General features: G+C 43.0%; 8 protein-coding genes across 8 annotated transcripts; 5 read left to right on the top strand and 3 right to left on the bottom strand.

Moving 5' to 3' along the window:
• Positions 1–103: 103 nt before the first annotated feature.
• Positions 104–2,394, top strand: IL334_005035 (uncharacterized protein; the record flags this gene model as incomplete). The annotated part of the gene is made up of 10 exons (XM_062936749.1): positions 104–206; positions 308–482; positions 571–670; positions 732–931; positions 985–1,063; positions 1,126–1,277; positions 1,342–1,461; positions 1,513–1,600; positions 1,663–2,278; positions 2,345–2,394. The coding sequence occupies 10 exons, from the start codon at positions 104–106 to the stop codon at positions 2,392–2,394; spliced, it is 1,683 nt and encodes a 560-aa protein (XP_062792800.1).
• Positions 2,395–2,778: 384 nt separating this feature from the next.
• Positions 2,779–4,510, top strand: IL334_005034 (uncharacterized protein; the record flags this gene model as incomplete). Its single annotated transcript, XM_062936748.1, has 6 exons — positions 2,779–3,015; positions 3,289–3,488; positions 3,644–3,767; positions 3,899–4,070; positions 4,190–4,284; positions 4,361–4,510. 6 exons carry the CDS (start codon positions 2,779–2,781, stop codon positions 4,508–4,510), a joined length of 978 nt encoding a protein of 325 aa, XP_062792799.1.
• Positions 4,511–5,022: 512 nt separating this feature from the next.
• On the bottom strand, positions 5,023–5,583 carry IL334_005033 (uncharacterized protein; the record flags this gene model as incomplete). The annotated part of the gene is made up of 1 exon (XM_062936747.1): positions 5,023–5,583. The coding sequence occupies one exon, from the start codon at positions 5,581–5,583 to the stop codon at positions 5,023–5,025; it is 561 nt and encodes a 186-aa protein (XP_062792798.1).
• A 377-nt stretch (positions 5,584–5,960) lies between these two features.
• IL334_005032 (uncharacterized protein) lies at positions 5,961–7,689 on the top strand (the record flags this gene model as incomplete). The annotated part of the gene is made up of 6 exons (XM_062936746.1): positions 5,961–6,072; positions 6,191–6,327; positions 6,540–6,853; positions 6,946–7,109; positions 7,223–7,364; positions 7,464–7,689. The coding sequence occupies 6 exons, from the start codon at positions 5,961–5,963 to the stop codon at positions 7,687–7,689; spliced, it is 1,095 nt and encodes a 364-aa protein (XP_062792797.1).
• Positions 7,690–9,555: 1,866 nt separating this feature from the next.
• Positions 9,556–11,675, bottom strand: IL334_005031 (uncharacterized protein; the record flags this gene model as incomplete). The annotated part of the gene is made up of 10 exons (XM_062936745.1): positions 9,556–9,737; positions 9,808–10,068; positions 10,215–10,437; positions 10,492–10,560; positions 10,619–10,748; positions 10,801–10,910; positions 10,969–11,068; positions 11,133–11,261; positions 11,343–11,459; positions 11,521–11,675. The coding sequence occupies 10 exons, from the start codon at positions 11,673–11,675 to the stop codon at positions 9,556–9,558; spliced, it is 1,476 nt and encodes a 491-aa protein (XP_062792796.1).
• A 385-nt stretch (positions 11,676–12,060) lies between these two features.
• Positions 12,061–14,004, top strand: IL334_005030 (uncharacterized protein; the record flags this gene model as incomplete). The annotated part of the gene is made up of 7 exons (XM_062936744.1): positions 12,061–12,336; positions 12,493–12,611; positions 12,669–12,696; positions 12,751–12,869; positions 12,939–13,136; positions 13,207–13,290; positions 13,404–14,004. 7 exons carry the CDS (start codon positions 12,061–12,063, stop codon positions 14,002–14,004), a joined length of 1,425 nt encoding a protein of 474 aa, XP_062792795.1.
• A 1,059-nt stretch (positions 14,005–15,063) lies between these two features.
• On the bottom strand, positions 15,064–23,643 carry IL334_005029 (uncharacterized protein; the record flags this gene model as incomplete). Its single annotated transcript, XM_062936743.1, has 24 exons — positions 15,064–15,414; positions 15,518–15,889; positions 15,955–16,212; positions 16,289–16,501; positions 16,565–16,692; positions 16,767–16,873; positions 16,931–17,058; positions 17,114–17,150; positions 17,210–17,240; positions 17,292–17,371; positions 17,444–17,604; positions 17,673–18,059; positions 18,119–18,195; positions 18,252–18,553; positions 18,628–18,759; positions 18,812–18,843; positions 18,896–19,070; positions 19,128–19,244; positions 19,313–19,698; positions 19,806–19,934; positions 20,000–20,084; positions 20,151–22,287; positions 22,344–23,478; positions 23,554–23,643. 24 exons carry the CDS (start codon positions 23,641–23,643, stop codon positions 15,064–15,066), a joined length of 7,050 nt encoding a protein of 2,349 aa, XP_062792794.1.
• Positions 23,644–24,181: 538 nt separating this feature from the next.
• Positions 24,182–25,762, top strand: IL334_005028 (uncharacterized protein; the record flags this gene model as incomplete). The annotated part of the gene is made up of 4 exons (XM_062936742.1): positions 24,182–24,975; positions 25,042–25,252; positions 25,322–25,495; positions 25,559–25,762. The coding sequence occupies 4 exons, from the start codon at positions 24,182–24,184 to the stop codon at positions 25,760–25,762; spliced, it is 1,383 nt and encodes a 460-aa protein (XP_062792793.1).
• Between the last annotated feature and the right edge of the window lie 251 nt (positions 25,763–26,013).

Raw genomic sequence — 26,013 nt, 5'->3', positions numbered from 1 at the left:
CCCATCCCCAAGAAGATATCATTCAACTTCCTCATTATATATACCACATCGTATAAGAACACCTATCAACCAAAGTCATCACACACCAAGTAGGTCAAACAAGATGACTGCTGCTACTACCACTTTCGCTAAATCAATATCATCCCTTCTAAATGGGAGTGGACCTACTCCTCCTCTCACTCCCAATGGAGAGGAACCTAAGTCAAGTGAGTATACCATCGTTTCCTTCCTAATCGTTGATCTCAATCCTTTTTATCACAAGACTTGTGTTTTTGAAAATCATTACTAATCTAAAACACATGATCAGTCTCAAGGTCATCATCCCCACATCCTCTCGTCAGCTCTCAACAAAACCTCCTTCGCCTTAAAGCACATCTACAAAACCTTCCTACGGATTTACTGAAACATGTGCATCTTTCAAAGATCAGAAGGGATGATCCCAATCTATACTTCTCTGCTATAAGAGATGATTTGACTGGACTGTGAGCTTCACTCCTCTATAGCGTTCATCATCACATGACTGTCGTGATGTCCATTTACAAGTACAAGAGCTGACAATTGAATCTGTAGTGCACCCATCGTGTATACCCCCACCGTCGGAGAAGCTTGTCAAAAGTATTCTCACATCTACCAAGGTCCAGAAGGTCTTTATCTTTCAATTGACGACAAGGTGAGCTATGCCCCAGTGTCTAATCTCGTCAGTGCTCATAGCTGATATCTTGTATTAACAGGATCGAATCCCCGAAATCCTTTCTGAATACGCTTCTAAACTTTCTACAACCCCTCAAATCCTCGTTGTCACTGATGGCTCTAGAATTCTTGGTCTTGGTGATCTTGGTATAGGAGGAATGGGAATCTCAGTCGGTAAACTGAACCTTTACGTCGCCGGAGGTGGTGTAAATCCTCATGGCTGTTTACCGGTCGTTCTTGAGTAAGTCTTTCATCGTTTGTTATGTGGAGCTACAAGCTGATGTATCGTGGTAGTATGGGCACAAATACCGAATCTATTCGAGATGATCCTCTTTACATTGGTCTTCGAAGACCTCGAGTAGGCTTGGAAGAGGTAAGTCAGCTATGGTACTTGTTCATGAACTGCAGATAGCTAATTCCAGACTACACTGTTAGGCAACTGAATTCATGGACTGTTTCATGGCAGCTGCTTCAAATGCCTTCCCCAATGCCGTCATTCAACATGAAGATTTCTACTCTGAGGCTGCTTTTGCTTTCTTGGAGAAATACAAGAACAAATATAGAATGTTCAATGACGACATCGAGGGGTGAGTCCAGCAAGATATTCATTTCAGATTTTACAGGCTCAAATAGCTGATTATGTCCGTATAGTACCGGCTCAGTCATCCTTGGTGGCTTCATGGCGGCTGCCAAACAAGCGTCTGCTGCTTCAGGAAAAGCACTTAAAGATCATAAAGTTGTTTTCCTCGGTGGTGGCAGTGCTGCCGTCGGGTAAGCTGCATCGACGATGAAATAGGTATAAAGCTGACTTCAACTCCTCAGTGTCGCTAAAGAAATGATGAACTTTTTCAGAATGCAAGGTCTGTCAGAGGATGAGGCCAAAGAGAGATTCTGGTTGATTGATACCAAGGTGAGCTCATCGAAGCAGAAAGAGAGTTTGCGACGCGACTAACAAGGCTTCGATCACCACAGGGTCTTATCACATCCACACGACCTGATGTCGTTGCAGGCAAACTCGCTTCCCACAAGAAATACTTTATCCGAAACGACACTGAGGGTAAAGAATATCCTTCTCTCGCTTCCGTCGTCGAGTTCGTTCAACCTACTGCTCTTGTCGGTCTGTCAACTACATTTGGTGCTTTCGGTGAAGATGTCGTTCGACGAATGGCAGATTTGAACCAAGCTCCTATAATATTCCCTTTATCCAACCCTACATCTAAATGTGAATTGTCTTTCTCCGATGCTTTGGAATGGACAGATGGAAAGGTACTATTCGCATCTGGATCACCTTATGCTCCAATCACAAGAGATGGTAAATTAAGGGAACCAGGACAAGGTAATAATTTCCTTGTTTTCCCCGGAATTGGATTTGGTACACTCCAAGCTGGAGCAAAAGAAGTCTCAAGTGCAATGATCACCGCTTCAGCAATCTCACTTTCTGAGGCTTTGAATGAAGAAGAGAAAGCTGCGGGATTACTGTATCCTAGACTCGAAAGGATAAGAGAAGTCAGTGCGAAAGTAGCTGCTGGAGTAGTCAAGAAAGCTCAAGAAGAAGGTGTAGACACTAATGAGAAGTTGAGAGGATTAGGTGAGTGACTCGCAGCTGCGCGTACCTTGATGCCTATCCACAGCTGACGACTTGATGGCATTACAGATGAAGCAGCGTTGATCAAAGAAATGAATGCCGCTCAATGGTGGCCTTAGATTACTCAGTGCAGAAACACTCGCGCCTTTTTGATTTCTTTGACGTTTTGGTTTCCTTACATGTCCTCTATTGTTGTTTATAGGACACCATGCTTTGATGTATTCCTTTCCCGCTATAATTTAGTAATATGGCTCAATTGCTTTGTATATATGAAGTGATGAATGCATACAACAGAGACGTCTTCGATATATCGTCATGGAAGAAGTACGGATGATGCCGCATGGTCGGATTAATGCCAACACGCTCGAGCCTGACTTTCTTTGTTCGAGACGTTGAGATAAAGCACATTCTCCATTCAACTTTGATTCATTCGGGATTTTTAATCTCACATCAGCTATAAGTTCACCTCTTCGAATTCCAAATTTCATAGAATCCTTTCAGTCATGTCAGATCCTCTTCCCTCCGTTGGTCCGGTGGTCATTACTGCAGAAGGATTATCTTCATTTACACCTACTCGTAAACTATCAGAATCAACTTTAACAGGATCGATCTATGTTTTGGGTACTTTGAACGACCTACCAGCTATAATACATATTCAAAAGACGGTCTTGGAAAGTGGTAATGCTGCCAAATTGATTAACACTTTGGAGAAGTTGGAAGTGTTTTTGGAGAATCAACCTGTACGTAGAAATTCAGGAATGACATGCTTTGTTTTGTAGTACGATAGAAGTCATGACGTGAGAGTGATCAAAACGAGGTAGAAGAGAGATTTCGAGAATGCGCGAAAAACATACATGTAGATGAGTGACCACACGTATAGAGAAGGAGACAAATACATGGAGAAAGAGTTACACGAAGAGAGGAAGAACAGAAAGAAGAGGAGGAACAGCGGCTCAGCGACAAAAGCCTGGTAAATCTGAGCTGACGTGATCCTGCATATCTACCGAAAATAGTACTTCTCAACTCACGCATGGTCACCTTCCACTCCTGACAGATCACCAGATCTTCAAATCAAGATAATTTGTCCAGCTACCGAAATTCACATCAAGAAGTATTCGGCTCAAGAAAGATATATGGTTTGTGAAACCAAAGAAATCTACGAGACTGTCGTTCAGGATTATATTAACGGGTTTGATGAGAGTAGATTGGCATGGTAAGTCAATGTCGATTTTCCTTGAAGACATACGTCTGGGCCCGTATATGAGGAGGGACATTGTGTGGTCCTACTTGGAGAAATGTTGGGGTGGAGTGGATAATGAATCTCAAATAAAGTTCAGAAATATGCTAATCCATTCCTGTATATCATAGGGTCTACGCTATCCTAGATGGCAAGAAAGAAGCAGATAGGATCCTTTATAGGAAACAAGATGAACAAGATGGTTTTGTCATTCTACCTGATCTGAAATGGGATCAAACTTCCATGAACGCTCTGGTAAGTCTTATCAACCTCGTCCACAAGATTCATGTAACACAAAGAATAAAGACATCGAAAGATAAAGGATGGGGGACGGGCCATAGTTCTGTTGATCAACCAAGCTGACTTTGGACTTTTACACCTTTCAGTACTTGACCGTCCTGGTGCAAACCCAATCCATCAGGTCTTTGAGGGATCTCACAAAAGCTCATATACCATTATTGAATTCAATTAAACAAGCCGTCTTCGATACTGTAAAGCAAAAATTTGGAGTTGGTCAGAATAAATTGAGATTATTCGTTCACTATCAACCTTCTTATTGTGAGTTCCCATTTTACCTCATCGACCAAACACTTCCCTTCTTCCTCCTGAAATCAACGCACTATACCTTGTGTCGATGCTACAAATCAGGCCAACGCTCATGAATACTTCACAAATAGACCATTTCCACGTTCACGTAGTTCATATCCAATCTGAATCCTTTGCAGGAATGTTAGTGGGTCAAGCTCATATGCTCGATGATCTCATCTCTCTCGTAAGTTTAGTTTCTGCTTCTACCTACCTACCACTCATCCTATCTAGATCTCTTTAAACTGATTTGGTTTTCACAGCTCGAATTGTCACCGCCTTCCGGACCATCTATCCTCGCTCAAAAGACATACACTTACCCTCTTGGAGTGGAACATGGTTTATTTAAGGGTATGAAAGAAGCTGGAGCTCTTATCATTGACGACGTCGAAGTATCCAAAGAGGCGGCATGAAAGTAACTCAGGAATTCGGGGGAGAAGAGTAAAGAAAAGCATAATTTGTTGATACGATATTGTCTATATCGAAATGACTATAAAGCCAGACAGGGTCAAGTTGCACCTCGAACATCAAGAAGAGGCGCCAATTCAAGAGAATCAAGTGTTCATATGGGAACTACATAAACGAAACTAAATCTGTGGAATACAGGAAGCGTGGGTATATCGCCTCTATGTAATCTACAGATAACGATGATTCCACGATTACCTCTGTATACTCACATAGCCTATTTATTAGATAAAGTCAATACGGTTTTCCTGTTTTTCTTCAAAATAGGTTTTTCATCCGGTTGACTTTACCTTCATCTTCTTGTCATTACTTAATTCTTCCATAGCACGGGATGTATACAAGCTTTATGATGAATTCTTCTGGGTAAAGAAGAGATGTATCGCCATTCTTTTGGTTGTTGTACACAGATATCGATCTCTCTTTTGCCATTTCGCGGTGTGATAGCAATGAATGGATGACATTACTCCTTCTTCTTCAGCCTACTAGCATAATAGTCGCCCACTCTATTAGTTGACCAGTCCAATAGTTCTTTCCCCTCAGCCTCTGTTCTTACTTGTCCCAATATACCTTCTCCCCTAGTGTTATTTACTTTCTTGGTTTGATCTAATTCATCTATGGATTTTTGAGAAAGGGTTATTTCTCCAACTCCTTGAGCTAGCAGATCTGATCTCTCAGATAACGTGTTAGGTAATTCAACATCTTTGACTTGATCCATCAACGATATCAAATCAGATAATTCTCCTATCAAATTGGTTTCTTCCTTGGAATTAGGTAGAGGAGGATTTAAAGCTGATAGATGATGTAATCGATTCAACGTTTCTCTTGATATACGTTTGGTAGAGGCAGAGTCGGATGATGATGGGGTTGGTGATAATGTCGAAGATGGAGTTGAGATCTGGAACAGTGCGGAAGAGGTAGTAAGGGATCGTGTGTATATAGCAAATGTTCCTGCTGGTGAATGGGTTCGTTGCAACACCAAACGGAGAATGGACATTTTCGAATGCGATGTCAAAGGTGACATGCTTGCTGTAAGTGATGATTTAAAAGTCAGGAGCAGGTGTAAGAGCCCTATTTCATACGTGTGAGTTATGATGGGACTGTACGAAAGACTGATGAATGAGCTGTTGACAGGTAGTGAGAAAGAAACGAAAGGTCGTGATAATGTGCAGAAAGTCAAAATCAAAGTCGTGTAAAAGTCTAAACGATTAATTCAACTTTTATTTCGTCGTATCCGTTCCTCTTCAGAATAAGCTATTCTATCATTTCTTTCGATAATTCCTCAATCGATACCTGTCAATAACATCACCCATTCGTCAATCACCATTGTACATAAACTGAGCTCAATCAAACCTTGGACCCAGCTTGGAACATTTCCGAGACTAGCTGATCCCACTCATCATGCAAATCAACCGACCCTCCCCCGCTGGTCCATCTGGATCTGGAACGGGATCATCATATACCGTATTACGGATCAAGAGAAAAGCTACCGAAGCACCATTATCCTCTCTTGGTATGCTTCTCATCTCTTCTAGATGTGCTGAATGTCCTCAATCACTTCCGCTCGCACTGGCCAAGTCACTTCTATGTTGCTTGACAATTACAAGCTGACGTTAAATCACGGAATATAGTAATACAAGATAGCGAGCCTCGTTTGAGAGCGAAAAGACGCAGAGATGTATCTGGTAGACCAAGAGGAGTGTTTAGATTGGCTGAGACTGTTCCTGGGACTTGGCAAGGCAAAGGTGAAGAGGGAGAAGTATTGAAGGTGAGTTGAGTAATGAGATTTGGTTGAATGGTTATTGTCATCGAGAGTAACGCCCGCAAGGTGGGGCATGATAGACTATACTCGACGACCAAGTAACGTCATGGACAAATCAGATGAGCGGTGGTCACAGTTTTGTTTTTCATTGATTGTCTGTGTGAATTGACATGGAACAATAAAGTACTGATATCATCTTACTACAAACTCCATTACAGTCAAGGATACAAGGTCTAATTTCTTCTTCATCTCAACCTGATTCACCAATATCATTACCTAAATCACCTCTTGTCTCTCAACAGACCGTAACACCTTCTTTACCATCATCCACAGCATCCCCACCACTGCCATCTGCTTCTATTACTCAAGCTAAACCTTCATCTCCTCAGCACGTACCTAAAACCGTTAGCCCACCACCACCATTACCACCACCTCATTTCCAATCACAAGGCCAAACGCAATATCGTGTGATACCGCCTTTGAGTCCAAGAACAAAGGCCATGCTACCTCCCAAATTACTAACGACAGCTGAGTGAGTGAGATCGTCTTTTGCCTCTGCCATTGCCGGCGCTGTCAAAGAGTATCTCGCTACTAGACCGTCAGCTGATAATGAGTTGATGACAGAACGAAGGATGGCTCATCGCCATTGGTATTTGTTGATGCCCAAGCAGTCTCTTCCGCCGTACCATCCATGTCAAATGCCACTATACCGCGACCTAGCAAAAGTAATCCACAAGATGACAAAGAAATGGATCATTTCTTACCTATGTTAGAGGAATACCTTAAACGTATGTCGCGTATCTCGCCCCGAAAGCTTGCACATCAATTTTGATGCGGGTATGACTAAAATTCGACCTGGTCAGAAATGCTGATCTTCTGCGATTTGTCGAATCATGTTTAGTCGAAGAGGAGTCGAAGAAATCTGAACCAGTATCAACGCCTCTGGAGGAAGAATGGGTTTACGATCTGTATTACAGAGATAACAATTCTGCTTCTATCTCATTAGGTTTAGGTGCTGGTGATGGAGTTTCCATTGGTGAATTGTAAGTCTGTCTTCTCAGGTGACCCTCTCTAGTGTTTTTAGCATAGATATCCGTGAAAGTAAAAGCAAACTACGACATCAACTGATGACTAGAGCGTAGATTGGGATTCGAAGACATATCACCTCCATCATCGGTATCAGGATCAGAACCTGAAGACGAAGCAGATGAAGATTCCAACGATGAAGATTATTACAGGAATGATTATCCAGAAGACGAAGATGCAGATGAGGATATGGAAGGTTTTAGAGGCGGTGGTGGTGAAAGTGATTGGAGTGAAGAGTATGAAGATGATGAAGAGGAAAGAGGTGAATGGGGATATCGTTGATGTTCACTCAAGAAATAGACAGAGCGAGTGCGAATGTCACCTTCTTGAAGCTGAAATTGATGTTTGACATCATGATCAGATTTACTGGAAGCGCATGGATAATTTAGGGAAGTGTGTTGGATTATTTGAAAGTTATAGTACTATTGGCATACTCCACATCTCTACGCCCGCCTTCAATATGTACCTTTGTATCTCAATCGCATCAACATCCACTCTGCATGTCGTAGTGTTCTACTCAATCTCCATATCGATCTCTTGCTTCAATGAGAGAGTACATGATTTGCATTTAACGAGGACAAGATACAGAGTGCTAAGACAACAATTTACAACATGTGATGATTCGCACGTCAGACATATAGCGGAGAAAACCTAGAGAGGATGGCGAAAGAGGTCCGATGTAAGAATCAAGGGAACAGAGATTGACCATTCTCCATTCTTTCTTGAGACCATTTCCATTCTTCTTTAACCAATGTCCAAAATAGATTTTCTCCTTTAAGTGAAGCTTTGATACGGAGTAGTCTCATATTCATACTTGGAGGTTGGTCTGTTTGAGCACCGCTGTCATTGTGCTTCTGGCTGAACGAAGGAGTATTCGTACCATGTACGTGTGTTGGTGATGGTGATTGGAAACGGCAGCGGGGATCGGAAGGGGAATGGGAAGGGGATTGATAAAACTGAGTTCGAGTTTGAAGGGTTGTCAAATCGGTGGGTGCACAAGTACGCTGATGTGTCTGAAACAGTAAAGATACTCCGATCAAGAGAACGGTGGACTTCCATTTATCAGGTCGAGTGATCAAGGTGTAAGACGCAAGTACAAATAGGAGAGGTTGAACAATCTTTGAAATGTATCTGGGGATATGAGTGGCCGATCTATCATGAGCAAAAGTTGAATGTGTCACACCAAGGGCAATCATCAGTTTACTCCAAAAGAAACGGTGTCTGTAGACTCACGTATGCCTTCGGATCTCATCTGAGCAGTGAATACAGGCGATCAGAAGTATACATGTAATCAGGATAGTGATCAAGGTGAGGACATCGGCAGTATACAAAAGGCTGTGAAGATCAACAAGCTTTAGACTACCCGTTTTCGTCGACATACAAGCGAGACACGCTTACTTGACAATAGCAGGAGTTGCATTTGCTCCTCGACTCAAAGAGTACGTTTGCGAGAATCCATCGCTGGAAGTGTGTCAGTCTAAGATATCGTGGATCAGTCCTCCCAAATCAAAGGAATTTACCTTCTGCGTTGTTGCATAAGCAATGTGTCTATCTCGATGAAACGCGCAGTGACGTTATTGTGAGCGAAGAAATTCGTTGAATTAAAGGTCATCTTCAAGAATGGGTGCTGTAGTAAGCTGGGCTGGTATGGAATAGGTGTTATTCGTGCTGAAGGAAATTGTGGGAATATGAAGAAAAGAAATGAAATGAAATGACCAGACAATAAAAGAAAACAGGATAGTTTATTTTCTTCGTCGTCCTAACCCCAATCATACGTACTCTCTCACCCCATAGGTAGTCATGCTTCAACCTTCAATGTGAACCTTATTGAGAGACACCACCACAAATAAGGAAGAAGAATTTAAGGTTTTCCCTTTCGAGATTGAAGAGGATTGCGTATATCGCCACTTTTCGGATGCTAATCTCTACTATGCTACCGCAGACGTTGTAAGATCTATTGTTACGATGTACATTGCGAATGAGTAGACTACATATGTGTGGTTAGGATATACAACTAGAACAAAAACTGCAGCCTGCTTCCCTTGAGTGCAGGGCCCACCGAAGATCTCTTTGCCCGTGTCGCCTGGAGAGATGATACACTTCTAACTTCTACCACAACTTCCAGTCCTTACGATCTCAGACCCTGGATTAGAGACCCGACCTCAGTTGATTTTGACGTTCTTTGACGAATTCTGTTATAGCACTTTTCGTTTGAGGTTCGATGAACAAGAATTTCTCTTTTGGAAGAGCCAATTGCAGAGCTGCATTAGCATTTGCTTCCGCTTCCGTATCTTCGAACAGCTCTTTACTGAAGAATTCAAACATGACAGCTGAACGAAGAAGACATCACAATCAGTGACTTGCGCTCTTCTCTCTGTATTTCGAGATGCTTTGACTTACTATCTTCCAATTTAAGCCTATTTCGCTCTCTATCCCAAAGATGAAGCTGATCTACTATTGTAGGGTGTAATAATGGTGGTGGCGAATTATACATTTGTGGATGAGCATGACTTGATAAGTACGATATGATTTGACTGGCTGAAATTCCTTTTTCCATTGCTGATTTGACATTTCTCCGATCTAGTTTACCGACTATCAAATTGGGGTAACGTATACGAATATCGACAAATAGATTCAAAATGGCTATTTCCAGTTCATTGGCTAGTGTGAACAACATGATAAGGTCAGCTCTGCCTGTACTAGATAAAAAAAAATAAAAAAAAAAAATCGTTCCGTCGATTTATGGGAAGGAATTAGTCATTTGAAGATTGATAGGAATCACAGCCGAAAGCATATAGGAAACTCACAGGTGTAAGCATAAATCTTGTAGTTCGTTTCCAAAATCAGGAACCTCTTTTCGTCCGCATCCTGGCCCTTTGTAGCTACCGCATCGCCACTACACAATGCAGTCGCCAGATGTGTAGGGAAGAATTGATCTGAGTCAGGCGAAGGGCGATATATGAATCCGTATTGAGCCAAGTCGTTTAGTGCTGACAGTGCACGGGGGAATGATTGAGACGCCGAATAATCCTACATCAAAGCTTAGCGAGCTCTAAGATGCCATCAGAACTGCGCATAGCTCACCTGACCAAGCTGCATACAACCCAGAGAAAAGAACATTGATAGGACTTCTGCCGATCTCTCCGAGTTCGCCTAATTAGAACAGGTCAGCTTGTATGCTCAAGGGCTTTTCTTGAGTAGCATAGCTTACTTCTTTCGCGTTCAGATAATACATCAGTATCTCCCAGAGTTGCGTCTGACGATCTTCAAGCAGAAATTGAAAACCTTTTGAGGTGATTGTCAATCGATTGATATTGGGATTTTGACCGGTTGGATCATTACTATCGCAAAGTCTTCAGCCGGATTCATCTCAAGATGAAATCATCTGCTTACGGATCAATCATCAGTCCACTGGTATGTAGTAGCTCCAACACTTCAGATTGAGGTCTAGCTACTGAAAACCCTATTCCTAGCCCAGACGACACCATGTATTTCAGTATTCCCTAAAACTACTATGTCAGTTGCAAGCATTTTCAGCCGGAAGAGCTTTTACCAACTCACTTCGAAAGCATCTTCTCCGTATGCAACTAATTCCTCCTGGCTTGGAACCTCATCATTCTCCTCTCTGTCATATGGCACACCAAAAGAGTTAGATGTTCCCCTGAGTCACAGAGAGCGTGTCAGCTTAACATCTTCACATGCGAAATCGACTAGCTACGACTCACAGTCCAGTCAAAGCATTTCTTAGCCCCTTTTTGAACGAATCGTTGAACGGGTATAGCATTTTGGCTTTTTTATGTACAATTGGATGGAGGATTTTTCGGTTCAGAGCTGGTCTCATGACCTCGTCCACCCTAATGAAAGGATTCTATCAGCTTCCTACTGCTGTGATTATACTCTTGGGGTCAAGACCGCATCACAGCTAAGGTACTCACTCTTGTAAAGAGGCTTTGATGTCCATCTGTAGGAATGACTTCACTTCGGCAGTTCGGAGAGGTTGGTGTGACCATAGATGATGAAGTATTATATGTCTACACACAGGCGGTAAAGATCTAAAAGTTCGTTGTTCAGCTAAATTCTACATCTGGGGAAAATGAGGCTTGACTAGCTTACCTTAGTATACACAGGCATACTGCTTCAGATCTATACAGTTCTTCGAAATACGACTGATGTTGATTATCCAGAAAAGTGTCTAATGTCGCTGTGGGAGAAGCTGATGTTGAAGGAGTGGGATCAGATCGAGGATGGGAGAAAGAAGGCTGAACCATTTTAGCTGATCCTCGATGCGAGAATTGAGATCGAGTTGGCCACCTTGTGTTTGGGATCTAAGGGCGATATAGCAAACAAGGGTAAAATCCAGAATGTGGGAGATGCAGAAGACGAGGAAGGAGAAGAAGGGATGTCGAAATAGGAACATGAATGATCTGTGACAAACAAATGAGCGAATGAGATGTGATGATGTCACGATTTACTGGCCACCCATTTGATTCCGTCGATTGGAGTGGAGGACGGATCTTTTCAACGCATCTCATCTTTTGTGCATCTTTGTCGTGCCGATTTTACAAGTTTACCATCTTTCTCCCACTTCACGACTCGATATCAGCCGACTTGGAAAGCTTCAAGACATAATCACAAAAGATAGCCAAGGTCAAGATGCCCTTGTCAGACTTATCAACACGCCAGTCTCTGTTCCTCACGGCAGCTGCAACAGCTGTAGCTACTACTTCAGTCATACTTTCATATCAAGCTCTACGACGAGAACATCGAACGACCAAGCTAAAGCAGCAAGTAGGAGAAGATGTAGAAGAATGGGAAAGAAGTAGAGCAGGCAGTGGATTAGGTACACCCGATGAGAAGATTGAGAGGATGGTCAGGAAAGATAAGGAATGGCGTAAAGGTGAATTCGATGAAGGATTAATAAGGGAGCAGGTGAGTCTAACTTTGACTCAAGCAGGGTCCGAGTCAGGAAGCAGCAAATTTACATTTCAAGGGCAAGAACAAGATACTTCAAACTGACCGGAGCATTGACGTGTCGCATAACACCCTCAGCCTAATATCGCGAGCTGATTCACCTTCGACTTACAGCTCACACGGAACTACAATTTCCTGGGAGAAGAGTCGATGGCAAAGGTGCGGAACTCTTTTGTGGTAGTGGTAGGCTGTGGAGGAGTAGGTAGTTGGTGCGCTTTGATGTTGCTTAGAAGGTAGGCATCTATATATCGACTCAAGTTATGTGGCAGAGCTAATCGAATTGATAATAGTGGTGTTGGACGTATATTACTTATAGATGTAAGCTAGTGTTCTAGTGTCGGATCTTTGACATAGCTCATTCAGTCGTAATAGTTCGATCTCACAACCTTGTCATCTTTAAATCGACATGCGTGTGCTACTTTAGAAGATGTGGGTACACCGAAAGTTATAGCTACGCAAAAGTACTTCAAAAAGGTAGCGCCTTGGGCACAGTGAGTTTTGAGATCAATTTCGTCGTCTCGAATTTGTCGAACAGCATAGCCAATACTGATATGGCACAGGGTTGATGTTCAAGTAGGATTATGGCGTAAGGGGGCAGAAGCTGAAAAATGGTTAGAAGGTGCAGATTGGGTAGTTGATGCTATAGATAATATAGAAACTAAAGCGGATCTATTGACTCATTGTCATAAAAATGGGTTGAAGGTATTCGCAAGTATGGGTGCAGGAGCGAAGAAGGATTCTACAAGAGTTCAGATTGCGTGAGCGGTACTCTCGTGCTACTTAGCACTGAAACGAAAAGAACGCTGATCGCCACTGAAATGCGTTTAGGGATATAACAAATACATATGAAGATCCATTGGCACGATCTGTCAGAAGGAAGCTGAGGATGAATGGAGTCAATGGCGGTATACCGTAAGTCCTGAAAGATCCTTCTTTACACGAGACATCGTCTCCTCCTGAATGAGATCCAAAGATGTATCAACCACATACCCACTGAGAAGCAGGCTGATTCTTCGGGTATTCAGTGTTGTATACTCCACCGAAACACCCTCAGATATCAAACTTCTCCCATTGCCAGAAGAAGAATTCCAAAAGGGAGCTGTCAAAGAACTGCAAGCATTCGATGATTTCCGAGTCCGAATTTTACCCGTCCTAGGTCCTCTACCAGCGATTTTCGGCTTGAATATCGCTACTTATATATTACTTGATCTTGCTGGGAAACCGTTGACGGATTATTCTGAGATCAAGAATCGTAAAAAGCTATATCAAACATTAGAAAAAGGATTAGCCAGATCTGAGAAAAACTTTAAGAAATTGTTCGAAATGGAGAAATTACCAATTACTGTTGACGACATTGGGTTTGTTTTCGATGATTTATATAGTGGTAGATCATCAATACCACCTCATGAAGTTTTGTCGAAACCTACAGTGACAAGGTGGGATAGAGATAGGGATTTATCTGAAGATAACCTAGTGGTCATGAGCGTTAAACAACATATCAAACATGAAAAAGAATGCTTGAACGAAGGTAAACCACTCAAAGAAGTTTGGGGTGAAGAAGCTGTCATGAAAATCAACCGAAAAAGTGAAGAAGCTAGAAGGGTTTTATCGTGGAGAAGGGATTAGATGTCATATCTGGACACGCGACCGTCGGGTTTTGCTTATTTATAATGGTATAACCAAATGCAAATACTGCTCAGGCATCTGAAAACAGGTCAGCCCGAAGTGCTTATAAATCCTACCACTTCTCCAGTTTGCAAGGATATACAGGTGAAGACTTACGGTCTACGCAGGCGGCTTCGGCGACTAGTAAGTGATATACGCTGAATAACTATAATCAAGGATTCTAGAAGCGATAGACGTACAGAGCTTCTCGTACTACATTCAAACATACATATATATATATATGTTGGGTTTAGATGAGCAAGAAAACCCTAAATTCATCAACTGAATCTTCACTTTGTTTTTTCAACAATGTCTCGTCATATATTCACTTTAGCTCATACTTCATAGTCAATCGACCCTTTTGACGTATCTAATTAACTATTCACGTACAAAAAGCTCGCACTTGTCATTTAACAATCTGACTTAGCTGTAATGCACGATCTAGAACTCTACGTCAATCCCCAAGGCCCCATCGAAAACGCTGGGCCTCGTACAGGGCCCGGGACGATTAACATCGTTGTTCCAGAGGTGATCCTGTACCATGAGAACCGTGGACACTGTTGACTTGGGCTAAAATGCAACGTTAAAAACTTCGGAGGTTCATTCAAGTATTGCCCAGCGAGACTGGTAAGCATCCCAAATATCAGTGTGCTGGCTGCACCTCGTTGAAAAGCGCTGATCCAGAACAAGTACGGCCGTTGACTATTCGGACCCTGGCTACGAGTCGAACTAACGGACACAATCCCCCAATCCAACAGAACGTAACGAGTAGCATAGACTCTCATGTCGCTCCTCTCTATTTGCTATCTGTTGTCAGCCATCAGTACGATTTGCAAATCCGTCTAGCATAACTGTGAATGTCGTTGTAGGTCGGAATTGTGACTGGAGGGTGGCCAAACGTACACGCGAATTCATCATTGAGCATTTCATGATCATATGAGGCGTGATAGTTCGTAAGTCGATACGGCGTGATTGTTTCAAAAATACAGTAGGAACACGAACGTGTTACGACAATTTATGTTATCCGATATTTCTTAAAGCTTTCAACCTCTCCGTTGCACCTAAATCTTTCTTGATAGTGTTGATCATTGTCAGTTTATCCACCTCAGTTGGATTGCCAATTCCTATACCTGTGGAAATCCGATCCAAGACTTGAGCAGCTTTCTGCATTTTACCACTTGTCACTGCTGTTCCAGTTACTGTTGATGTTCCTGAACCTGATGATGCTGCTGCTAAGAGTTCTTGATGTCGAACTAACATCCCTAGAGCATGTGAAAGAGTTCCTGAATGTTTCGATAATATAGGAGAACAATTTTGACCCAAAAAGATTATCGTATCTTGGTATACTGAATGAGATACCGCTTTGAGAGGCTATGATGGGAATATAATCAGCGTACACCCTCAATCAATACAGATAATTAAGAGTATAATGCTGTCCTCCAGACCACATATTAAGGGGCAGATAGCAACTCACTCCATTGATACAAGTCGGATCCAGTGAAATGGTCAAGAGTCTGAACCAATCTGTCCAAATCCTAGACCAATAAATGTCCATTGCGTCTTCTTTTAAATCACTTTTCATAATCTCACCTTGAGGAACAGGTGTGATATCATGTAAGGCAAGGATTGACAATCTGAAAACAACAAAGACTAAAGACAACAATTCTGCTCCATCGCCCGTAGTATCTTGTAAAGTCAAGAAATCAGCTGATGCTCTTAAACACAATGATGCAGCTCTTGCAAGTATAGGATATAGTGATATGATTCGTTTTCTTGCTGATCCCATTGATAAGTCAAATGAAGCCAGTAGGATATATATGAATGAATTGATCTGTGTAGAAGCCGCCTATGAGATTATAGAAACACCACGATCAGCCTATACTACGTACCAGTATGGATAGGTCAGCTCACCTCGACAGTGATATTACTCAAACTTTGACTTATGATGCCTTTGACTGCCATTTCAGCTTTACATAATACCGTTCCAGCTTGCATGAGTATTCCAAGGCTGATCTCTGGCTCTATATTCCCAATGGCGAATGTGGGATGGGACCGAAGCAGAATCTGCACGCAACCAGGCGCCGAATCGGCCAAGACTCTGGCTTGTTGAGAAGATGATTTCAAGTCGGCGGAATTGGCATGCTCTCGCGAAGCGTTGATTGCAAGGAACTACGCATGTAAAAGACATCAGCCGGGCATAAGAAGCAGGATATATATCGTTCTTAGACGTGATATTCCAACTTACATTCAGAAGTGTTAGAAGAGTCACGGGTGCGACGTTTAAACCATGTACTGTCGATCCGGCTAATTCATAGGAAACTGTTCTGATTGTATCTTCCGTTGACTGTCCTCTGGCGATTCTCTCTGATACCGTTAGCAATCTGGACAGAGTTGCTTGGGAAACGCCAAATCTCGTCAATGTCAAATGCAAAAAGGTTGAGATTTGATGCAACAAAGGCTGCGAATAGCCGTCATCATGAATCAGCACGTTGATTTGTCAGGATATATCAAGATAACCCACAATTGAAGCAACTGGCTGCACAAGATCCAGGATCGATGCACAACTCTTCAAGATAGGATTAGGATCAAATTCTTGAGGATCCCACTCAGCGATGTGTTTGCCTAATCGAGCGATGAACATGCCATAATCTGTTAGATCAGGTCGCAAGAAGTTGATCAGCAAATCGGAAACTCGAATCACGATACGTGATGCCTGTACTTACTTTCAGCTACATCTTCTGATAATTCCACCTGCAACGATTCTGAAAATCGACACAGGGAAACCAAAACCTGATCTATAGTCTGTTTTCCTCGTTTGAGAACATCGGATCTAACGATTGAATTCGTAAGCTGTCTAACGGATAGAGGAGAAGTAGGTCGCGCTTACAGATTGTGGAACACGTTATCAAATAACGTCGGCTGCCCTTGTACAACCTTATCGGATGCATGTAGGAGCTGTACTGCTCTGCCTAAAGAAGACTGCTCCTGGGCACCGGTAATCGCATTATCGTCGATCTGTATTGCAGTTTAGAGGAAGGGTTCATTTCCCGCATATTGGGTGATGACTCACCCTGAAAAGTTGAAGGAATAGTCCAGATCGTCCGAAGCTGATACAATCACCAATATCAGATGCGGGCTTTTCCCTGCCGATCACGAAACAGCTCACCTCATCACTATACCTCTCAAGAATACTCGACCTCCACGTAACCTCAGCTACAATGTTTGTCTGAAAAGATAAGATCACTCACTTTGTTCCAGGACAGCTGAGTCAGCATATTCAGCTTCATTCTCTTTCACCAGAACTCCAGCGATTGTAGCGAATACCGATCTTGGATGTCAATAATACGGATATATCAGCCTTCTAACTCCTGCAATTGCGAGATGCGTAATGGTGACATACGGGACGGCTCTTATGACGCTCTCCCTTTCCATTCTGACTACTGCGATCTGTAGAATTTGCAATGCTAATAACCTGTTCTCTGCACATTCCGTAGTAGCTACAAATTGAGCTAAAGTTTGTAAAGCTGACAAGGCTGCTAATTCCACAGATCGTACGTTTTGCTAATAAGAGATCACAGGGCCTTGTCAGCTAGCCTGATATCAAAAGTACTTCATCTATCACAGCTTACTTTGAAGAAGGTGGCCATCAAGGAATCTAATATAGTTCTTTGAGTAAGATATTCGAATTTACCTAATTCGCTTCCTAAGTCAATTACGACTGGAACGAACAAAGATCCCACCAAAGCTGTTTTCTTAGATTTGTTATCGAACGTTTGCCCTGATATCGTTATTCTAGTTGAACTGTCCAAAACACCCCTTATGGCAGGTAAGACAAGGGAAGTTATTCCTTCAATCGGGTTGGTCCACGGTAAAGCCAAACAAGAAGCGACGTGTTGTTGGAATCTCTGAGCTGTAATCCAAGAAATGGGAACTCCAGATGATAACATGTCCATTCCAAGGGAGAGTAAAGAACATCGAACGGATTGTGAGTCCATGAGAGCGGACATGGTCTGAGACTACCAATGATCGTTTCCCCATCAGCTGACCATGAGTTCCAATGAATATAAAAGCTTACTGATCGACCTGGGCGAAGCTGAGTTATCGAAGCGACTTGTTCCGCTAACAACCCCTCGATCATCTTCCAGGAGATGACTATATAGTCCAATCAGATTTTTCCCTCTACACAAGCTGCGGATGTAAAAGCTTACTAGGCCAAGTGGGCAAAGTCAATCTCAATCTCCTCAATCTGGTCAAAAGGATCAACCGTTTTTCGTCACTGTGTCTAATCAGGTAATCCTCGAAACACATTGACATGGCTTTCAAGTGTGTGGGAAGAAGAGCTTGAAGTATGACTAGATTGTCGGAGATCATCTCTGCTGTATCACTTAATACGTCGAACAGCAGTAAGATCAAACCGACAGCTGAAGATTGCCAAGTCGATAGTTCGTAAACTACGCTGGAATCCGCTAGATCCAACACGAAGGTCAAGATTCTCTCGCGAACCTTTGCCCTAAAAACCAGTAAAATCAATGTTAGCTTGATTGAATGAGTCACATTACAACATAAGATACAGAGATAGAATACCTTTCTTCCGGGCTTGAATCTAGTTCTTGCCTGACTATCTTTTCCAAAGAATTAGGGTTCACACTAAGCATTCTCAATAAGACTCTTGCTCGACTCTTTCGATCGATCGCAAAATCGACCAAAGGCCATATCCTAGTTTTCGGTCAGCTTTTCTATGATCGTAAAGGCAGCGAAGGAGACCCACAGTTCGTATAACCTGGGACAGGCACGATGTATCTATTTTCAAGATCAGTCTTCTATACTTATCCTCATCTGAAAGACAGCTTACAAAACCATCAACGTTATCTATCATCGCCGCTTTGGTGAACAACAACCATAGGAAATCCAGCACCATTTCGCAAGGATAGTTGGTACGTTCCAATATCGAGGCTGCGGAAAGTACCATTGCTTTGTCAAGAGCGAAAGTGGTCCGACCACTATTTACACGACGTTTCTTAGACATACTACTCGGGATATCAGCTTTCCTATCCACAACTAGCAGGCTGAGTACGTCAATTCACCTAGCGGGCTGTTTGGTTTGTAATTCTCCCGTGTTCAAGCTTGTTTGAGCCACATCGTCTAGAGGAACTCCATATGCTCGCAGGACTAGTAACATACTTTGTCTCACTAAATCCAGTCTGATTATGCGTGATTAGAAGCTCGCGACTTTGCAACACAAAGGGGCAGAATTGAAATGTTCACTCACTCTATTATCGTCAACTCGTTTCCTCCACCTTTACCCAAGTCCACAAATATACCTTTGCTGACTTTAGCACATAGCCCAGCAAACGCTTCTGGTTCCAGTGCCATTCCATTCGCCCCAACAGCTATCACCAGATCCAATCTCGCCTCAACTTCGCTCCGCGTGGTCGATTGCAATTCCACCAAGTCGATGAGAAGATTCCAGGGAATTTCAACACCTGAGAAGGAAAGTACTCGGAGCCATCGACAAGCTCGTATCAAACCTTCTGGTCCCGATTGAGATACCGAAAGTGAGAGAGAGAAGAGGTCTGTTTGATCAAATGAGGACGAAGGGGAGGAATTGGAAGTAGAGTGTCGCAGTAGTCGAGGAAGAGATCGGTATACGACGTCCTAGAATTGTTGATGCAATTAACATAAATGACAGAATGACGAAAATCACACGGCTGAATTGATGGCAGCGGAACATGGGGGGAATGATGACCATAATCTGTCCTTACTTGATCAGCTAACGCCCCCAGATCTTCCAACCAAGCAGTGACCAATTCCATCAAAGTCGAGAATACGACATTTGCATCTACGACAGCTGTCATCCTTTCCAATGCGATACCAGCCATTTTCGAAGCGAGCTTTCACAGATCGAGACCGATGTCAGCAATGTGATATTATCAATGGAGATATGAAATGAGCTCACCTGATCACTTGGTTCCTCATTCTCGGACTGCAATTTACCAACCGGAAGAGGATTTTTACATTCTTCATATACCATTGCTGCATAGCTATAGTGATATCGTCATGCTTAGTATCAGCAGATGTGCGCCAGAGGAACATGATCATAATCTTACAGATTCGGGTCTAGATCATGTAGACCTTTCAACCAAGGTACCGCATATCTTTTCATCAATCTGATTCTATCATCTTTATAAAGATTGACTGATGTCTGACCTTTGAGATTTGATCCGATTGGATTTTTCACACCTGGAAGTCTCTTATGCCTTGAAGCATACAACTTGACTACTTGAAGCAATGATTCATCCTGTGACATTATCCAATCGACTAAACCTTTACCTAATCTTTCTAATGCGTAAGGTGAACATAATCCACTTGACCAAGCTTTAGTTTCTAGTAATCTCAATCCTACTTCATTCATCGATAAATCCAAGTCCAGAAGTAAGACTTCGATTGAAGATACCAACAACTCAATCGTAGGTGAATTATCCATTAACAAAGGTAAACCAAATCCAGCCCATGTAGAAGGAGATTTCAAATCTATCTCTTTGATCGATAGCTTGTTTGAAACTGACATGAGTCCTAAAGATCTGAGCTGATTAAGAAATATCACTGTAATTCTCGGATCTGAGATACCTAGATCTGACGATAGAGATGATGATAATATGGATAATGGCAGCATTTCAAAAGAACCTTCGTTCACCTCTTGTTCTGGGGCAAGTAGACCTACAGGAGTAAGTAGACCATCTGAAGGAGTATGTGTTCCACTACCTCCGCCGTGATTGGTCGATGATGGCGCTCGAAGAAGAGCAATGATGTATGAAAGGAATTTATCGGAAAACATGTAACCTTGCCCAAGTGGATAATCGCTTCCAACGACTCCACAAAAATCACTAGAAGCAGGTGATGATTCCGAGGATCGAGATTTCAGTTGTTCTTCATACAGTTTCAAGATAGCTTCGAATCCTAAGATATCAGGTGACAATTTGGTATCATGGCTTGTGATCCGTAAACTACTACTCGTCAATCCATTTTTAAGAATCTGGTATTGGATCCACAGATATCCCCAAACAACTGCCATTTCGTCATATGTCTTTCTCGAAAGTTCCTCACTATTGAGATATAATGGCTTTAACGATTGATCGAATGATTGTTCAAGCAGTGATAAGGAGATTGAGAATGGATTTTTTCCTTGGGCAGAGATTTCATCTATAACGACATCTCGTCCGTAACGGCATTGAGCAGTGTTTGATTTCTCCATTTGGTCAAGGCAGGAATAATGGAAGAAACGTTGACAACCATTCGTACATCCATAGGCTTGCGTTGCGATCCCCCATAGAGGTAAATGGCATTCCTCACATAAGGTCAAATTGAATATCGAAACTAAGACCAGATCGTGTTGTCCAACTTTCCGTCTTGTGGAAGATGGACTCCCACGCAATGTTGAGCCGTATAGTATCTGTTCGTCCAACCTTGGCGGAGATAACGAGTACTTCACATGGACCATCTGCGGTGTCGTATCGTCGGATGAAAGCGTGATTACATCGTAGGTATTGACTCCAGCTGAATGGTAACAATGTAGATGTCTAAGCTCTCTACACAAGGTACATCGTAGGGCAAACCCATGGATATCGGTAGCGCATACACCACATTTCGGTGATGTCTGATTACAGTCATCTTTTGAGGACGATCTCCATGGGATAAAGTAATGTGACTCGTCGTCCTCTCCCAAAGCCCTGTCTTGGCCCGTTTCCCATTTAGCTCTATGAGCAGAATACGTGGTATTCGCTAATCGACGAGAGATGGAATTATGACCTATAGCACCTGGGTAGAAGGTTGATAGAATCTCAAGAGCTGTCCGTCTGGGTGCTGGGGGAGCATGAGCCACAATTTCGAGGAGATCCAATGACGAGTCCGGTTTAGCAGTGAGGATGAGAGAGAGCAGTCGGTGTACACGATGTATGGTGGTAAACTTTGACGAAGTCATATCCACCATCGTACTTAGTCCTAGTAAGATTTTCGGAACAAGCGAAGCGATTTCTATCGTTGTGTCTGAAGCATCTTTAGCAGCATGAGTGGAAAGTAGACCTGCAACATTCCCAGGCGGGAAAAAAGGGAAAGAAGGTGAAGTAGGCGAATATCGCATCCATCCTGGTGTGTTAAGATTCGGAGGAGGTAATGTATCTTGCGATTCCGTCGATATAGCAAATGTAGGAACTGCTTTTCCAGGCGCTGATTTGGTCGAAAAGGGATCTATTCTCGAAACACCGTCAGGTATAAAAGATCATCTCAATATATATTCGACTTACCTGTCCAGCCCATATCTTCTGTTTTATCTTTCGTACCCGGACCGCCTCGATCCCTCGCTAAACGGATCAGCAATTCTGATATTCTCCCTTCCAACCATTCACAGACTCTTTCCAACATGCCGGTCATTCCGTACAATCCATCCACTACCATGCCCACGATTCGAATTTTGATTGGTTCTTTCTTAGATTTGGCATAGAGGTAACTCGCTATATCTAGACATGCTGATTGGAGGGCTAATGGTGGGCAGAGTGGTCTGAAGAGATGCGTGCGATGAAGACAATCTACAGTCAATAACGTTTGCAGTATGTTCAGTATTCTAGCTAGTAACATTTGACCTGAAATTGAAGTTGACGTCGAGGCCCTTGGTGGTGTATCTTCTTGACGATTCGACGATGAGAAAGATGGTTTTATAGAATTTGAAGGAGCTATAGAAGAAAACCTTCCTGCTTTTCTCTTATTCTTGACTGGAGTAGAATCCAGTATTGGTACACCCACTATACTTGGTCTACCACCTTCGTCGTCATCAAACAAATCTAATCCTTGTTTATCAGCCAAAACTAATAATCCTCTAGTTTGTTCAACCAAATCATAAGTGATCTCGACGTCAATCTCGCCTTCGGTAAGTACCACATCTTCATAATCTTCTGATCCAACACCCATTCCCATTCCTGCTCCCATTGGTGAAACCGTACTTGTATTTGCTGATCCAGATGTTGGTGTAGGTGATTGTATAGTAGCACTGTGAGCAGCTGCAGCAATTGCATTACCTAATCTTTGGACTTTCCCTTTCGATTTGTTTTTATGTTTACCACTTATTTCTCTAGCAGATATAGCTGCTCTTTCCAATAAATCTGGAGCAGCATCTCTCGATTCTAGCCTATCAAGCAAATGCGACAACAGTTTCTGAGTTTCGTATAGCCCTCTGTTGGAAGTTTGTCGGGAGGGTTTCGATTTGGATGAGATGGTAGGTCTTCGAAATCGTTTCGGCTGATCGAAAGTTGGAGAAGGAGGAATAGGAATAGCAGGAATGGATATCGATACATTTCGTGTGGTAGTTGGTGATTTAGGTGAGGAAGGTAAAGGTAATGTAGGTGAGGGTGGTTGAGATGGTATTGATGGTCTTTCTAAGAAAAGCTATCCTACGAGGATCAGCTACATCACCTGAAGCCCAATTGACCAGCATAAAAAGGTGAAAAGGGATGCACTCACTCTCGGTGGAGGTTGTCCACCTGGACGGATCCCTAGAGCTCTCCTACCGTCCAAGTTCCTATCGGCGTTGCTCTCGCGGCGAGAGGCCATGGCTATGAAGGGGCTCTTCTCCTTCCGTCTCTCCGTCGACTATCTTATGCTTGCTGCTGGGTTGAAGAAGCGGAAATCTCCTTTTGTTCCTCATCGTCAATGATTGATTTCAATTTCAAGCTACGCGTTTTGATGCTGTGCCTTGATGAGAGAAGACGATCACGTGATGCTACAGTGAGCGGAGATATATCCCTGATCTCCGCTCCTCCCCCTTGATTTCCAGATGTAATAATTACGAGTACAATTTAATGACATTTCTGAAAGGGAAAGTTTATACGAAAGAGATCATCACCAATCCCACAGCTCACACTCTCGTCAAAGAACTAAGCAAATCATACCTTATTCATTATAGGAGGCCCGATCGACATCGACTACTAGGGAGTACTTTGACAGAACAGATAGCTTGCTCATATCACCCAAGTGATCGAAAGACGTTCTCAATCCTTTCTTTCCCTTGACTTGAAAATTTAGATAATCCTTTCATATCTACCTCCAGCTGTTGATCGCTTGATGCACTTCCCACTTTCCACAGAACAAGATGACAACGCCTAAACGAGCTTCTCGACCCTCGACTCCATCCTCGTCCAACCAACCGACGCCGACTCCTGCACGTACACCTTTGACTCATACTCATCATAAGACAGCAGATGAGCTCGCCGCTGAAGAAGCAGCTTCTATCCTCCATACGCCAACAGCACGCCTACGAGCTTCTGGGTCAGCGACGTCAGTCGGTAGTGAGCTGGAGACAGGTAGTGCGAGGGCTTTGAGACATAGGAGGTTGAATGAAGTTCGAGAAGCCGCTGAAGGAGATAAAGAAGACTCAAAATCCATCACATCCGAGACCAGTAAATCAAGAGAAGGAACAGATGACGAAAATGATGATGCCTCGAAACTACTCGATGGCTCTGTTCAAGGTGATGGACCGTCCGGATCAATTGTCATGGATGAAGAAGAAGATATACCTCCTTCAGCAGGTTTGTCCACTGGTCAAATTTTTGCCCCGTTATCCCCTTCCGCTTCAAGTTCCGCGAGAAATCAACAATCTGTTTCAGATTCGCAGTCAGATGAGGATGATGAAGATGATGGATCGAGTACTGTTTCAGCTTCTTCATCTTCGTCTGCTTCCTCCTCGAATACCTCCGATTCGGAAGATGAAGATGATTCAGATGATGAGCAAATGGAAAGATTGCTGCAAGCTGCTAAAGCTGCCGCTATAGCCAAATCGACTTCGTCTAATGGCAAAGGAAAGGAAAGGGCGGATACAACACTAGATCAAGATGACGAAGTGGTGCTGCAATTCGATGAGGATCAAGTAGAAAAGAAGAAGGATGCGTAAGTGGCCAGCTGAATCGTCCCCGTTCGTCACATAGAACAATATGCTGATTGTTGACCCCTTAGACCCATTCCGGACTTGTCCGTACCGACCTTACCTCGAGCCCACCTCTCATTCACTAAAGACGGTAAAGCTTTAGCACATACGAGATTACCTGAAGTGACAAGGGCCGGACCTTCGAGACCACCCATCGAGGGCAAAAAGAAGGAGATTCCAGTACCTGAGCTAGACGATAGACCTTACGAGAGGCAATTGAGCAAACGTGAGAAAGCGGCTGTAAGTTTTTTTGCCAACCTCAAATCATTATTTGTCACGGGTTTGGCTAATACCAAATCTGTTTCACAGCAACCACGAAAGGCTACTACTTCAGAACTATGGGCTAGTATCCCTACACCCAGATCAGATTTCTTACCTCAAATGAAGAGGGATTACCAAGCTTTAGCATTGGCGAACAGTTTGGATCCCAAGAGATTCATGAAAGGTGGTAGTAGATCCGACAAAATCCCCGAATCTTTCGCGGTAAGCATTTCTGACTGTTCCTCCAGTGCGCGGACCACCGATGCTTATACTTATGTCTGACAGATTGGAACGATGGTGGACGCTCCTCGCCATTTGCAAGATACTACCTTGACTAAAGAGAGGAAATACAGAGCTGGTCAGGTCGTTCAAGGTTTGATCATGGATGACGGTACTGGAGAATACGCCAAGAGGAAATACGGTGATCTACAATGGAGTAGGATGGAAAACGGTCGAGGTAAATCGTTCAAGAAGAATAAGAAGTGGTAAAGGTAGATTGATCCTTGTTTTTCCGTTTAGATTGTAAGTGCGGTTCTTTCTTCTAGTTGTTCAGGAAGAGCTTATGCTTCTCTTGTAGATGTCTCCTTGGCTTCTTGTTTGTACATAGTGCGTGTTGAACCATCAAGGGAGAAGCAAGAGAGGGTCTTCCACCGGTTCCCTATTACTGACGTCCATCTCCTCTCGCAGGTTCATGTTGCACTTCCAGCATTCGTCTTGCATTGCATTGATATAACATATCG

This window comes from Kwoniella shivajii, chromosome 6 (assembly GCF_035658355.1).
Source record: "Kwoniella shivajii chromosome 6, complete sequence".
In the NCBI taxonomy this organism is placed as follows: Eukaryota; Fungi; Basidiomycota; class Tremellomycetes; order Tremellales; family Cryptococcaceae; genus Kwoniella; species Kwoniella shivajii.
Note: the sequence above shows the minus strand (reverse complement) of the source record. Positions and strands in the feature narration are given on the sequence as shown.